This window comes from Diceros bicornis, chromosome 16, assembly GCF_020826845.1.
Source record: "Diceros bicornis minor isolate mBicDic1 chromosome 16, mDicBic1.mat.cur, whole genome shotgun sequence".
NCBI lineage: Eukaryota > Metazoa > Chordata > Mammalia > Perissodactyla > Rhinocerotidae > Diceros > Diceros bicornis.
In genome coordinates this window covers 36162996-36175525 of record NC_080755.1, presented here as the reverse complement: position 1 = coordinate 36175525, position 12530 = coordinate 36162996, and the positions used below count along the sequence as shown (strand labels likewise).

At 34.9% G+C, this 12530-nt stretch overlaps 1 protein-coding gene across 1 annotated transcript in view; it reads left to right on the top strand.

The window, feature by feature from the left end:
- Positions 1-11736, top strand: part of RIT2 (Ras like without CAAX 2) — a 280748-nt gene extending 269012 nt beyond the window's left edge. The window contains exon 4 of the mRNA XM_058557031.1: positions 11236-11736. Within this exon, the coding sequence (XP_058413014.1) occupies positions 11236-11463 (228 nt within the window). The 3' untranslated portion in view covers positions 11464-11736. The remainder of the gene's footprint in view (positions 1-11235) is intronic.
- The last annotated feature ends 794 nt before the right edge of the window (positions 11737-12530 follow it).

Genomic DNA, 12530 nt, shown 5'->3' with positions numbered 1-12530 from the left:
TGTAGATTTGGTTAAAGACATGACACTAATCTCTTTCTACTTCTATTCTTCCCAAAGAAAAATGACCTTCCTGTGCTAGTGGAAATAATCTCCATACATCAAAAATGATCCAAAATGATAACTCAATGTCAGTGTACCATTGAATGCACTTTCGTTTCCCCACTGATTTGGAATGCCACTCCAATAATATATCAAGCCCAGATACATATTTTGATCCTGTTTCGAGGTTCTCTACTGCACTGTACTGGTCTATCTGTCTAGCCCTTAGCTAACACCCCACTGCTTGAACTACTGTAGCTTTACAGAGAACCTTAACACGGGGAGTCCAAAATCACTGTTACTGTTCTTCTTCCTATTTTCTTCTTGCTAGAATTACAGTATTTCTTTCCTGTTTTTACCTTTATTCTTCCCCATGAATTTTAGTATCTCTATATGATATTCTATAATTCAAAAGATTTCAGGATTTGAATGAGTTTGTATTGAAATTATACATTAATTTGGGACAATTTGTAATCTTTATGATATTGAACCCTCTCACCAAAAACATAAAAGTCCACAATCTGTTATCTAATTTCAGCAATGTAAATAGTATGAAAAGGAAAGTTTTTCTTAATGTATTTGTTTGCAAAATCCGACTAGACCCAAGTCATTTGTGACAAAACATGATGTGATGTGACCTGAGTCTATTTACAGACTTTACGTATCCTGTTTACTGTGGATGTTAAAATATGTAGCTATGGAAATATTACTGTACTTGAGGACAAGGTGATGTTACAAATTCAAAAGGAGTGCTTCATATTATACAGTTCATTTTTTGAGTTTTTAATTAACATATTATATATAGAAAGTAGACGAATTATAAATACACAATTTTATAAATTATCACAAAGTGAATTGATCTGAAACCACCATTATTGATCAAGGAAGATAACGAAGACTCCCGTGTGTCGCCTCCCAAAGGAAACATTATATTGACTCTTAACACTAAAGAATAGTTTTCCTGTGTTTAAACTTTCTAAAAATGTAATTGCATACCATATTAATATAACAATAGGAGAAATTGGATGTGGAGTATATGGGAACTATCTGTACTATCTTTGCCACATTTCTGTAAATCTAAAACTATACTAAAATAAAAAGTTTAATAAAAGTGTTTCTTCGGTATTATTTCTTTTGCTAAACATTATTATGTTTGTAAAATTTATTTAAGTTGCATATAACAGTATTTTGTTCATTTGCATTGAACAGTATTCCATTGTATTAACATAAAACAAATTATCAAATTCACTGGTGATAACATTTGTGTTGCTTTTAGGTTTTTTTGCTATTATTGATAATGCTAATATGAACATTTTTGTACATATCTTTTGGTACATATATCCACACACATTCATCAAAGAAGGCTTCTGGTCATAGAGATGTAATTGTGGAAAAGTTTAATTACATATTTAATTCCTTGTTTAAGGTATAGGACAATGCAGATTTTCTATTTCTTCTTGTGTAAGTTTCGGCAAATTTTGTTTTGGTAGAAATTTGCCCTTCATCTAACTTGTCAGAATTGTTTGCACAAACATAATATTACCTTATTATCTTTCTTACATTTGTAAGATCTGTAGTGATGTCTACTTTGTCATTCTTCATATTATTTATTTGTGCTCTCCCTTTTTTTCACCTTCAATCTGTCTTGCCTAGGCTCTATCATTTTAACATGTTTACAAAAACTCCGATTGAGTTTAGTCTTCTCTATCATGTGATTGTTTTCTATTTTACTTATTTCTGTCTTTAGCTTTATCATTTCCTTCTTCCTATTTCTTTGGGTTTAATTTGCTGGGCTTTTTTTTTTTTTTTTGTAACTTTTGAGATTGCTACTTTGATCATTAAATGTGAATGTTTGTACTTTTCTAAAACATAGATGTAATGCTATAAACATTGTTCTAAACAAAGCTTTAGATGTTCCACAAGTTGTGATATGTTGTATTTTCATTATCATTCAGTTCCAAATATTTTCTAATTTTCATGTAATATCTTTTTTGACCTATTGACTACTTAGAAGTGTATTTTTACAAAATATTGGGGATTTCCTAGTTATGTTTTAAAAAAATATAATTTCTATCCTAATTCTGCTGTGGAATATGCTATGATTTTGATTCTTTGCAATGTTTTGAAATTTGCTTTATAGTTTAGCACAAAGTCAATTTCTATAAATGCTTCAGATTCACTCAAAGAGAATGTGACTTTTTCAATTGTTGGGTACAGTATCTTACACATGTAAATTAGATTGTGTTGTTTTATTCAGACCTTCTATATCTGTATTCACTTTTTGCCTACTTATTCTTTCATTTGCTGAGGGAGATGTGTTAGAATCTATTACTATACTTTTGGATTTTAGTTCTGTCAACTTTTCTTTCTTATAAACCGAGGCTATGATTTTTAGTACATACAAATTTATAAGTATAATATCTTCCTTATAGATTTATCATTTTATCATTATAAAATATCTCCCTTTAACTCTATTAATTTTTTAACTTAGTATCTATTTTGTCTCATATTATGTCAGTATACCAGCTTTCTTTATGTATTAATTTCCATTCATATTTCACTCTTTCTATATCCTTACATGTAAGGTACTTCAACTACAAGTGATTTTTTAAAAATCTGGTCTGACAATTTTTGTCTTTAATTGGAAAGTGTACTGTATTTACCTCTACTGATTTTAGTAGATCCTATTATTTCTTTTCAGTTCTTTTTCTCTTCCCCATCCTTGCCATTTTTCATTGCGAGCTGAGTATACATCCCATTTCATTGACTTTAGGTTTCTCCATTTGTCTTTGACCATTGAGATGTGGGTAAAATTATCTCTACCTCTTGCCTTCCTGTTCTCTGTCATGGGAACATCATATCACAGATAAGAAGTGCTCTTTCAGCCTGAGTCCCAGAATAAGAAGACAGAAGGGACAAACCACAGCCCAACCAACAGCCTGGAGCTGAGCTACCACAGACCACTCTCTAACTGTTAATGGGCAATGGGAGCACAAAATAAATATTTTTGCAAGCCACAGAGACTTTGAGGCTTTTTTTGTATACATATAGCCTGATGAAAGCTGATTAATCTAGCAAATGGTACCAGAAATGTGGTGTTGCTATAGAAAAACGTAAAATACGTGTCATTGGCTTCTGGGTGGGAAAAATTGTTAGAGGAGACTGAAAAATAAATGGCAACACATGCTATGCAGTGTCAAAACATTTGATAAGATTATTGCCTGGGGAGTTATGGTTCAAGATAGCGACCTAGGAAGATCTTAAACTCACCTCCTCCCATGGACACACCAAATCTACAGCTATATGTGGAACAATTTCCTCCAGACACAAAACTCTAAAAACTAGTGGAGCGACCCTTTCACATCAGGCAAACAAGTGGAAAGCCACATCGAAGTGGGTAGGAAAGGCTGAGACACAATCTCTCCGTAAACCCCACCCCCGGCACAGTGACCTATAGTCAGGAAGGACCTCAAAACCCAGAGCTTCTCTCCAAGGAGCAAAGAGTTCATACTCCACATTGGGCATCCCAACTTTTAAGACCAGCACCTGAGAGATAAACCCCCCACACATCTGTTTTTGAAGACCAGTGGGGACACTCAGAGACCCACAAGGCTGTGGGAGATGCCCCTAGATCTCCTGGCTCTGGAGGCCAGCAGGGGCTTGTGTTCCTAGGTACTATGGGACTGTAACAGAGAGACAGTTCTTGGCAGACTACCACTCCCATGGCCCTGCAGATAGCAGACTGGAATACATCGCCAGTCTTTTTGAGAAAGAGGCCTGGGGCCAGCCCCGTGGCACAAATGGTTAAGTGCATGTGCTCTGCTTTGGTAGCCCGGGTTTTGCAGGTTTGGATCCCAGGCATGCACCAATGCACTGCTTGTCAAGCCATTCTATGGCGGCATCCCATATAAAGTAGAGGAAGATGGGAACAGATGTTAGCTCAGGGCCAATCTTCCTCAGTAAAAGAAAAAAAAAAAAAGAGGAGGATTGGCATCAGATGTTAGCTCAGAGCTGATATTCCTCAAAAAAAAAAAAAAAAAGAAAGAAAGAAAGAAAGAGGCCTATTTAATTGTCCATAAGTTTTAGTCTGAGGGGCAGGCTTCTGGTTTGGCACACTTATAGGAACTTACAGAGGTGTTCTCAGGGAATGAAAGCCAGTGGATGCAATCTTTGCACCCTCCATCTTCCCTAACCTGGGACAAGAAATATCCAGATCCAGGAAGCCCAGAGTGTTCCAAATAAGATTAATCCAAGGAGACCCACACCTAGACACATTGTAATTAAAATGTCAACTTTAAAGACAAGCAGAGAATCTTAAAAACAGCAAGAGAAACAAAACTTGCCACGTACAAGTGAACCCCCATAAGATTATCAGCAGATTTTTCAGCAGAAATTTTGCAGGCCAGAAAGGAAAGTCATGATATATTCAAAAGTGCTGAAAGGAAAAAATTTGCAACCAAGAATACCATACCCAGCAAAGTTATTCAGAGTTGAAGGAGAAATAAAGAGTTTTCCAGACAAGTAAAAGCTAAAGGAGTCCATCACCACTAAATCAGCCTTACAAGAAATGTTAAAGGAACTTCTTTAAGCAGAAAACAAAGGGTGCTAATTAATAACAAGAAAACAAATGAAAGTATAAATCTCACTGGTAAAGGAAAATTATTGTAAATGTAGAGGATTAATCACTTATAAAGCTAAGTATGAAGGTTAAAAGACAAAAGTAGCAAAAATAACTGTAACTACAATAATTAGTTAAGGGATACACATGATAAAAAGATGAAAAATGTGACATTACAAACATAAAACGTGAGGAGGGGAGAATAAAAATGTAGAGCTTTAGAATGTATTCAAACTTAAGTTATTAACTTAAAATAGACTGTTATAAATATAAGTTGTTATATGTAAGCCTCATGGTAACCACCAAGAAAAAACCTATGGTAGATAAACAAAAGATAATAAGAAAGGAATCTATGTATACCACTAAAGAAATTCATCCAATCACAAAGGAAGAGAGTAAGAGAAAAAGAAAAGAACAAGGGAATGACAAAATAGCCAAAAACAAAATGGCAATAAGTACATACCTATTGATAATTACTTTAAATGTAAATGGACCAAATTCTCCAATCCAAAGACATAGAGTGTCTGAATGGATTAAAAAACAAGACCAATTTACATGCTGCCTATGTGAGACTCACCTCAGATGTAAGGACACACAGACAGAAAGGGAAGGGATGGAAAAAGATATTCCATGCAAATAGAAACCAAAAGAAAGCTGGGGTAGCTATACTCATATAATAAAAATAGACTTTAAAACAAAGACTGTAATAAGAGACAAAGAAGGGTATGACATATTGATAAAGGAGTCAATACAACAAGAAGATATAATGTTTGTAAATATTTATGCACCCAACATAGGAGCACCTAAATATATAAAGCAAATATTAACAGCCTAAAGGGAGAAATAGACAGCAACACAATAATAATCAGGGACTTTAATGTCCCACTTACATCAATGGATAGATCATCCAGACAGAAAATCAATAACAAAACATTGGCTTTAAATGACATGTTAGACCAAATGGACTTGATATATACAGAACATTCCATCCAAAAGTAATAGAATACACATTCTTCTCAAGTGCACATGGAACATTCTCCAGACTATACATTAGGCCACAAAACAAGTTCTAAGAAATTTAAGAAGACTGAAATCATATCAAGCATCTTTTCTGACCACAATGGTATGAAACTAGAAATCAATTACAAGAAGAAAACCAGAAAATTCACAAATACATAGAGACTAAACAGCATGCTATTGAACAACTAATTGGTCAATGAAGAAATCAAAAGTAAAATAAAAAGATACCTTGAGACAAACAAAAATGGAAATAAAACATACCAAAACTTATTGGATCTAACAGAAGCAGTTCTATGAGGTGATATATGCCTCCCTCAAGAAACAAGAAAAATATCAAATAAAAAACCTAACTTTACACCTCCAGGAACTAGAAAAAGAAGAATAAACAAAGCCCAAAGTTAGTAAAAAGAAGGAAACAACATAGATCAGAGCAAAAATAAACAAAATAGAGACTCAAAAGACAATAGAAAATATCAATGAAACCAAGAGCTGGTTCTTTGAAAAGATAAACCAAATTGACAAACCTTTAGCTAAACTCACCAACTAAAAAAAGAGAGAAGACTCAAATAAGATCAGAAGTAAAAGAGGAGATGTAACACTGATACCACAGAAATACAAATGATCATGGGACTACTATGAACAATTGTACGCCAAAAAATTGGACAACCTGGAAGAAATGGATAAATTTCTAGAAACATACAGTCTTCCAAGAGTGAATCATGGAGAAATAGAAAGTCTGAACAGACCAATTACTAGTAAGGGGATTAAATCAGTAACTTAAAACCTCCATGCAAATAAAAGTCCAGGGCCAGACAGTTCACTAGTAAACTCTACCATACTTTCAAAGAAGAATTAATACCAGCCCTTCTCAAACTCTTCCAAAAATTAGAAGGGAAAGAACACTTCCAAATTCATTTTATGAGGCCAGCATTACCCTGGTACCAAAACAAGACAAGGATATTGCAAGAAAAGAAAATTATAGGCCAATATCCCTGATAAACCTAGTGCAAAAATCCTCATCAAAATATTAGCAAACCAAGTGCAACAATACATTAAAAGATCACACACCACGATCAAGTAAGATTTATTCCAGGGATGCAAGAATACTTGAACATCTGCAAATCAATTAATGTGATACACCACATTAACAAACTGAAGGATAAAAATAATATGATCATCTCAATAGATACAGAAAAAGCATTTGGCAAAATACAACATCCATTTATGATAAAAACTCTCAACAAAGTGGGCATAGAGGAAATGTACCTCAACATAATAAAGACTGTATATGACAAACCCATAGCTAACAACATACTCAATGGTGAAAAGCTGAAATCTTTTCCTCTAAGATCAGGAACAAGACAAGGATGCCCACTTTCACCCCTTTCATTCAACAGAGCATTGGAAGTCCTACCTACAGCAATTAGGAAAGAAAAAGAAGTAAAAGGCATCCAAATTGGAAAGCAAGAAATAAAACTATCACTATTTGCAGATGAGATGACTTTATATATAGAAAACCCTAAAGACTCCACCAAAAACTGTTAGTACTAATAAATGAATTCAATAAAGTTGCAGGATACAAAATCAGTATACAGAAGTCTGTTGCATTTCTATACATTAATAACAAACTATCAGAAAGACAAATTAAGAAAACAATCCTATTTACAATTGCATCAGAAGTAATAAAATACCTAGGAATAAATTTAGAAGCTGAAACCCTCATATACTGAAAACTATAAGACAATGATGAAAGAAATTGAAGGAGACACAAATAAACAGAAACATATTCTGTGCTCTGTGCTCATAGATATAAAAATTAATATTGTTAAAATGTCCATATCACCCAAAGCAATCTACAGATCCAATATAATCTTTATCAAAATACCAATGACATTTTTCACAGAAATAGAACAAACAATTCTAAAATTTGTGTGGAACCACAGTAGATTCTGGAATAGCCAAAGCAATCTTGAGAAAGAGGAGCAAAGCTGGAGATATCATGGTCCCTGATTTCAAACTATATTACAAAGCTATAGTAATCAAAACAGAATTGTATTTGGCATAAAAACAGACATAGACCAATGGAACAGAATAGACAGACCAGAAATAAACATACATATATATAGTCATTTATGTTACAACAAAGGAGCCAAGAATATAAAATGGGGAAAGGACACTCTCTTCAACAAATGCTGCTGGGAAACTGGACAGCCACATGCAAAAGAATGAAATTGGACCACTATCTTACAGCATATACAAAAACTAACTCAAAATGAATTAACGACTTCGATACAAGATCTGAAACCATAAAGTAAGCTCCTTGGCATGAATAAAACATGGGTGGTAAGCTCCTTGACATCAGTCTTGGTGATGATTTTTTGAATTTGACACCGAAAGAAAAGGCAACAAAAACAAAAATACACAAGTGGGACTACAACAAACTAAAAAGCTTCTGCACAGCAAAGGAAACCATCAACAAAATGAAAAAGCAACCTACTGAATGGCAGAAAACATTCTCAAATCGTGTATCTGATAAGGGGTTAATATCCAAAATATGTAAAGAACTCATATAACTCAATAGCAAAAACACAATCCAATTAAAAAATGAGCAGAGGATCTGAATAGACATTTTTCTAAAGAAGACATACAGATGACCAATCAGCAGGTACATGAAAGGATGCTCAACATTGCTAATCATCAGGGAAATGCAAATCAAAACCACAGTAAGATATCACTTCATCCCTATTAAGATGGCTATTATCAAAAACACAAGAAATAACAAGTGTTGGTGAGGATATGGAGAAAAGAGAATACTTGTGCACTGTTGGTGGGAATGTAAATTGGTGCAGCCACTATGAAAACAGTATGAAGTCTTGTTGAAAAATTAAAAATAGATCTACCATATGATCCAGTAATTCCTCTTCTGGATACTTATCCAAAGAAAATGAAAACACTAAGTTGAAATGATTTATGCACCTCCATGTTCATTGCAGCATTATTTACAATAGCTAAGGTATGGAACAACTTGTGTCCATCAATGGATGAAGAAAATGTGGTGTATATATACATATATATACACACACGCAATGGAATATTATTCAGCCATAAAAAAGAATGGGATCTTACCATTTGCGACAATAGGAATGGACCTTGAGTGCATTATGCTAAGTGAGATAAGTCAGACAGAGAGAGACAAATACCATATGATCTCACTTTTATGCGGAATCTAAAAAAAAAATAGAAAGAAAACGAAGCTCATAGATACAGAGAAGAGATTGGTAGTTGCCAGAGGTGGGGGTGGGCAAAATGGGTGAAGGGAGTCAAAACGTACAAACATCCAGTTATAAAATAAGTGTCATGTGGATGTAAAGTACAGCATGGAAAATATAGTTAATAATATCATATTGTATTTTTGAAAGTTGGTAAGAGAACAAATCTTGAAAGTTCCCATCACAAGAAAAAAAAATCTGTATGTATGGTGATGGATGTTAACTAGACTTATTATAGTGATCATTTTGCGTTATACACAAATATTGAATCATTATGTTGTATACCTGAAACTAATATAATGTTGTATGTAAGTTATATCTGAATCAAGAAAAGGAAAAAAAAGATTATTGCCTGTGATTACTTGGAAATCGGACAAGTTACTCCATAAACTTATGACTTTGTTCAATTGCTGGCAAGACATAAGGTTGATAACTTTAGTTGGTTGCTTTTAGCTACATTTCTTAAGCTACTGTAAGATAGAAATGAACTCAAAAAAGGATTGGTGTGTTTTCCAGCAGAAAGAAAGAGAAAGGACAGAATCCAAACATTCTGTGTCTAACAGGGTTAAAACAAGACAGTTACTCATTTCTGTTTAATAGCTCTTGGTGAGGTTAATCTATCAAAGACTAGAATGAAGGACCTGGCTTTAGAATCAGATAGACCTATATTCACATCCCAGCTCAACCATTTATTTGCCATATTGTATGGTATATCAGTTAAGAAAGCTGGTTTATGCTTTGGGTACAAATAACTCCAAAATGTCAACAGCTTAATGCAACAAACTTTCTTTCTTAGTTATGCCATGTATCCAACATGCGTGAAGTGGGTACTCTACTCATCATAGTCCTAGTCACCCAGGGTTCCACACTGATGGAGCCTCCAGTTCACCATATATTTCCGTTTGGCAGGAAAACTGAACATATAGATATATAAACATGTGAGTAACTTTAAGAAAATAAATAAACCAGTGTAGGCAAAAAGGCAGTCAGAACATATTGAGTAAAGGCAACCTTCTTGCTTTCTTAGAGCCAATGTGAATAATCAAGTAGAGTTTAATGGGAGTGCTAAATTTCGAGCAGGATTATTAGCACCCAGCTACAGTGACTTTTAATCACCTGTTCAAATATTTGTGTAGCATTTATGTTTACATCTTATTTAATACTTATTAAAACCCAAGTATTGTCAGTAATCATCTTTTTAACTCTTTTAATACCTCTAATGGTTACTTAGGTACCAGGCAGTGTGGTACACACTAATGGATGATAAATGAGGCATAGTCCCTGACCTCAGTCGGTTTATAATGTCTAGATGACCCATTACAATAACACAAGCCATGACATGGTTAAGTGCCACAGAAGACTCATAAAGCTCTAAGAATGCTCTGAAGTGCTCGGCTAGAGAGAAGCTTATTTATCGTAATGATGGTGTTTTGCTTTTTGTTTTATTTTGTCAGAGATCATTTTTAAAGTTTCATGATAACTTCATCTTGACTTATTCTTAACTGAAAGCTCTAGACTATAACTAATAATAACTAATATATGTAGCTCTTTAAACATGTGCCCAGCATGTTCATTGCACCTTTATAGATGATCTCATTTAACCCTAACAAAGAGCCTTTGAGACAGGTGTTATTATCCTATGTTAAAGATAAGCAAACTGAGGCTAACAAGTTAAGAAACTGACCCAAGTTTGCAAAGCTAAAAAGTAGTAGAGCTGGGACTTGAAACCAATTTGTTTTAATCTAAAGCCAGGCTTTTGATCACTATGCTATGTTGCTTCTTTGGATGCCTGGAGAGCTGATTTCTATTTTTAATCAGTTTTAACTGGTTCCTTTTTCAGAGATTCTGATTTCTCATTTGTCTTCAAGTTCAGAAATTCAAGGAGTCTTCTCTTAAAACAAATTCTCAAGTTTTATGGGACTGGCCCTGTGGCTTAGGGGTTAAGTTGGCATGCTCTGCTTCAGCGGCCCAGGGTTCACAGGTTCGGATCCCCAGTGCAGACCTGCGCACCATTCATCAAGCCATGCTATGGCGGCATCCCACATACAAAATAGAGGAAGATTGGCACAGATATTAGCTCAGCGACAATCTTCCTCAAGCAAAAAGAGGAACATTAGCAACAGATGTTAGCTCAGGGCCAATCTTCCTCACCAAAAGAAACACACCAAATTCTCACATTTTATATTACTTTTCATATAACTGAGGCCCACAGCTCTGATAGAGAACATACTTTTTGATCTAAGAGTCTCTCCTTTCCTCTTCTTTTAATATCATTTATTTTTCCCTTAGGTCTCTACAGAAGAAGGCTTGAGTTTGGCTCGAGAATATAATTGTGCTTTTTTTGAGACCTCTGCAGCCCTCAGATTCTGCATTGATGATGCCTTTCATGGTTTAGTGAGGGAAATTCGCAAGAAGGAGTCCATGCCATCCTTGATGGAAAAGAAACTGAAGAGAAAAGACAGCCTGTGGAAGAAGTTAAAAGGCTCATTGAAGAAGAAGAGAGAAAACATGACATGATATCCTTGCTTCTAACTCATTTACTCTCTCTGGTTTTATCAGTTGGACAATTCCAAATGTTTCATTCTGCTTCAATATTCTCTGTCTGTCTGTCTGTCTGTCTCTCTGTATTTAAATATTGGCCTATAAGCAAAAGCCAGATCTGCATAACTGTATCTCTTGAGAGAGCTTTGTTTTGCCCTTAACAGTTGGATGGATTTTGTCAATCAACCGGATATGCTGTTTAGTTTTTACAATATATTACTAAATAAAACTGACATTCCAATTGCCTCATTTCCCTTTAAAGAGTTGAGCTTCATTTGGTATGCTGTCTGGTTATAGAGGAAATATTCAAAATTGCAGACAGAATGATAAAAGGCTCAGGGGATCTGCCTTTGCCTGATAAGACTCTAGCTGTTTGCATTTCAGGAATCTCAGTAAATAACGAAGAAGCTCAGGAAACAATTCAGAGCAGGAGTCTACAGCCTGGTCTTCCCTTAAGTGTCAAAGTCATGGTGCTTTTCCATGGATGCTCCAGAGATGAACCTTAGAGGAATGATAAATAATAGGAACTGGTTGTGGGTCATTGGAGGCTGAAATGAAATAGCCTCTTATTTACAGTGCTCTGCTCCATTAGGCTTTGGCAAAACTATTACAGGAAGTCACTGGCATGTGGCAAAGGGTATTGTCTTTGTAGCAGGAAGGGAGAGGTTAATATGAACTTGGTGGTTCACATACTCATAAAAGGACACCCAGCTACCTCTCAGTGAGGAGTCCCTCTTAGGACTGCTTCACCTGCATTAGGACCATCTGCGGGGCAAGAGGCTTGTTGACTCCCAAGACTGTGTTCTCCTTACATTGCCAAAATTTCCTATCTCCTCTTGCTCGAACCATGAAACACCACCAGTTAGAGGGCTTTTTTTCTTATTTGTTTTACAGCGAATCATTGTGCAAAATGAAATTGCCCATTTGCTCTTTGATCCCATTGTGTGCATTGGTTTATTCAAATTCAAGCTCAGAAAGCTTGATTCTGAGAAATCAGAAAAAACAACTCTGAATGTTTAATAGACAAGTGTTAAAAGGAAAAC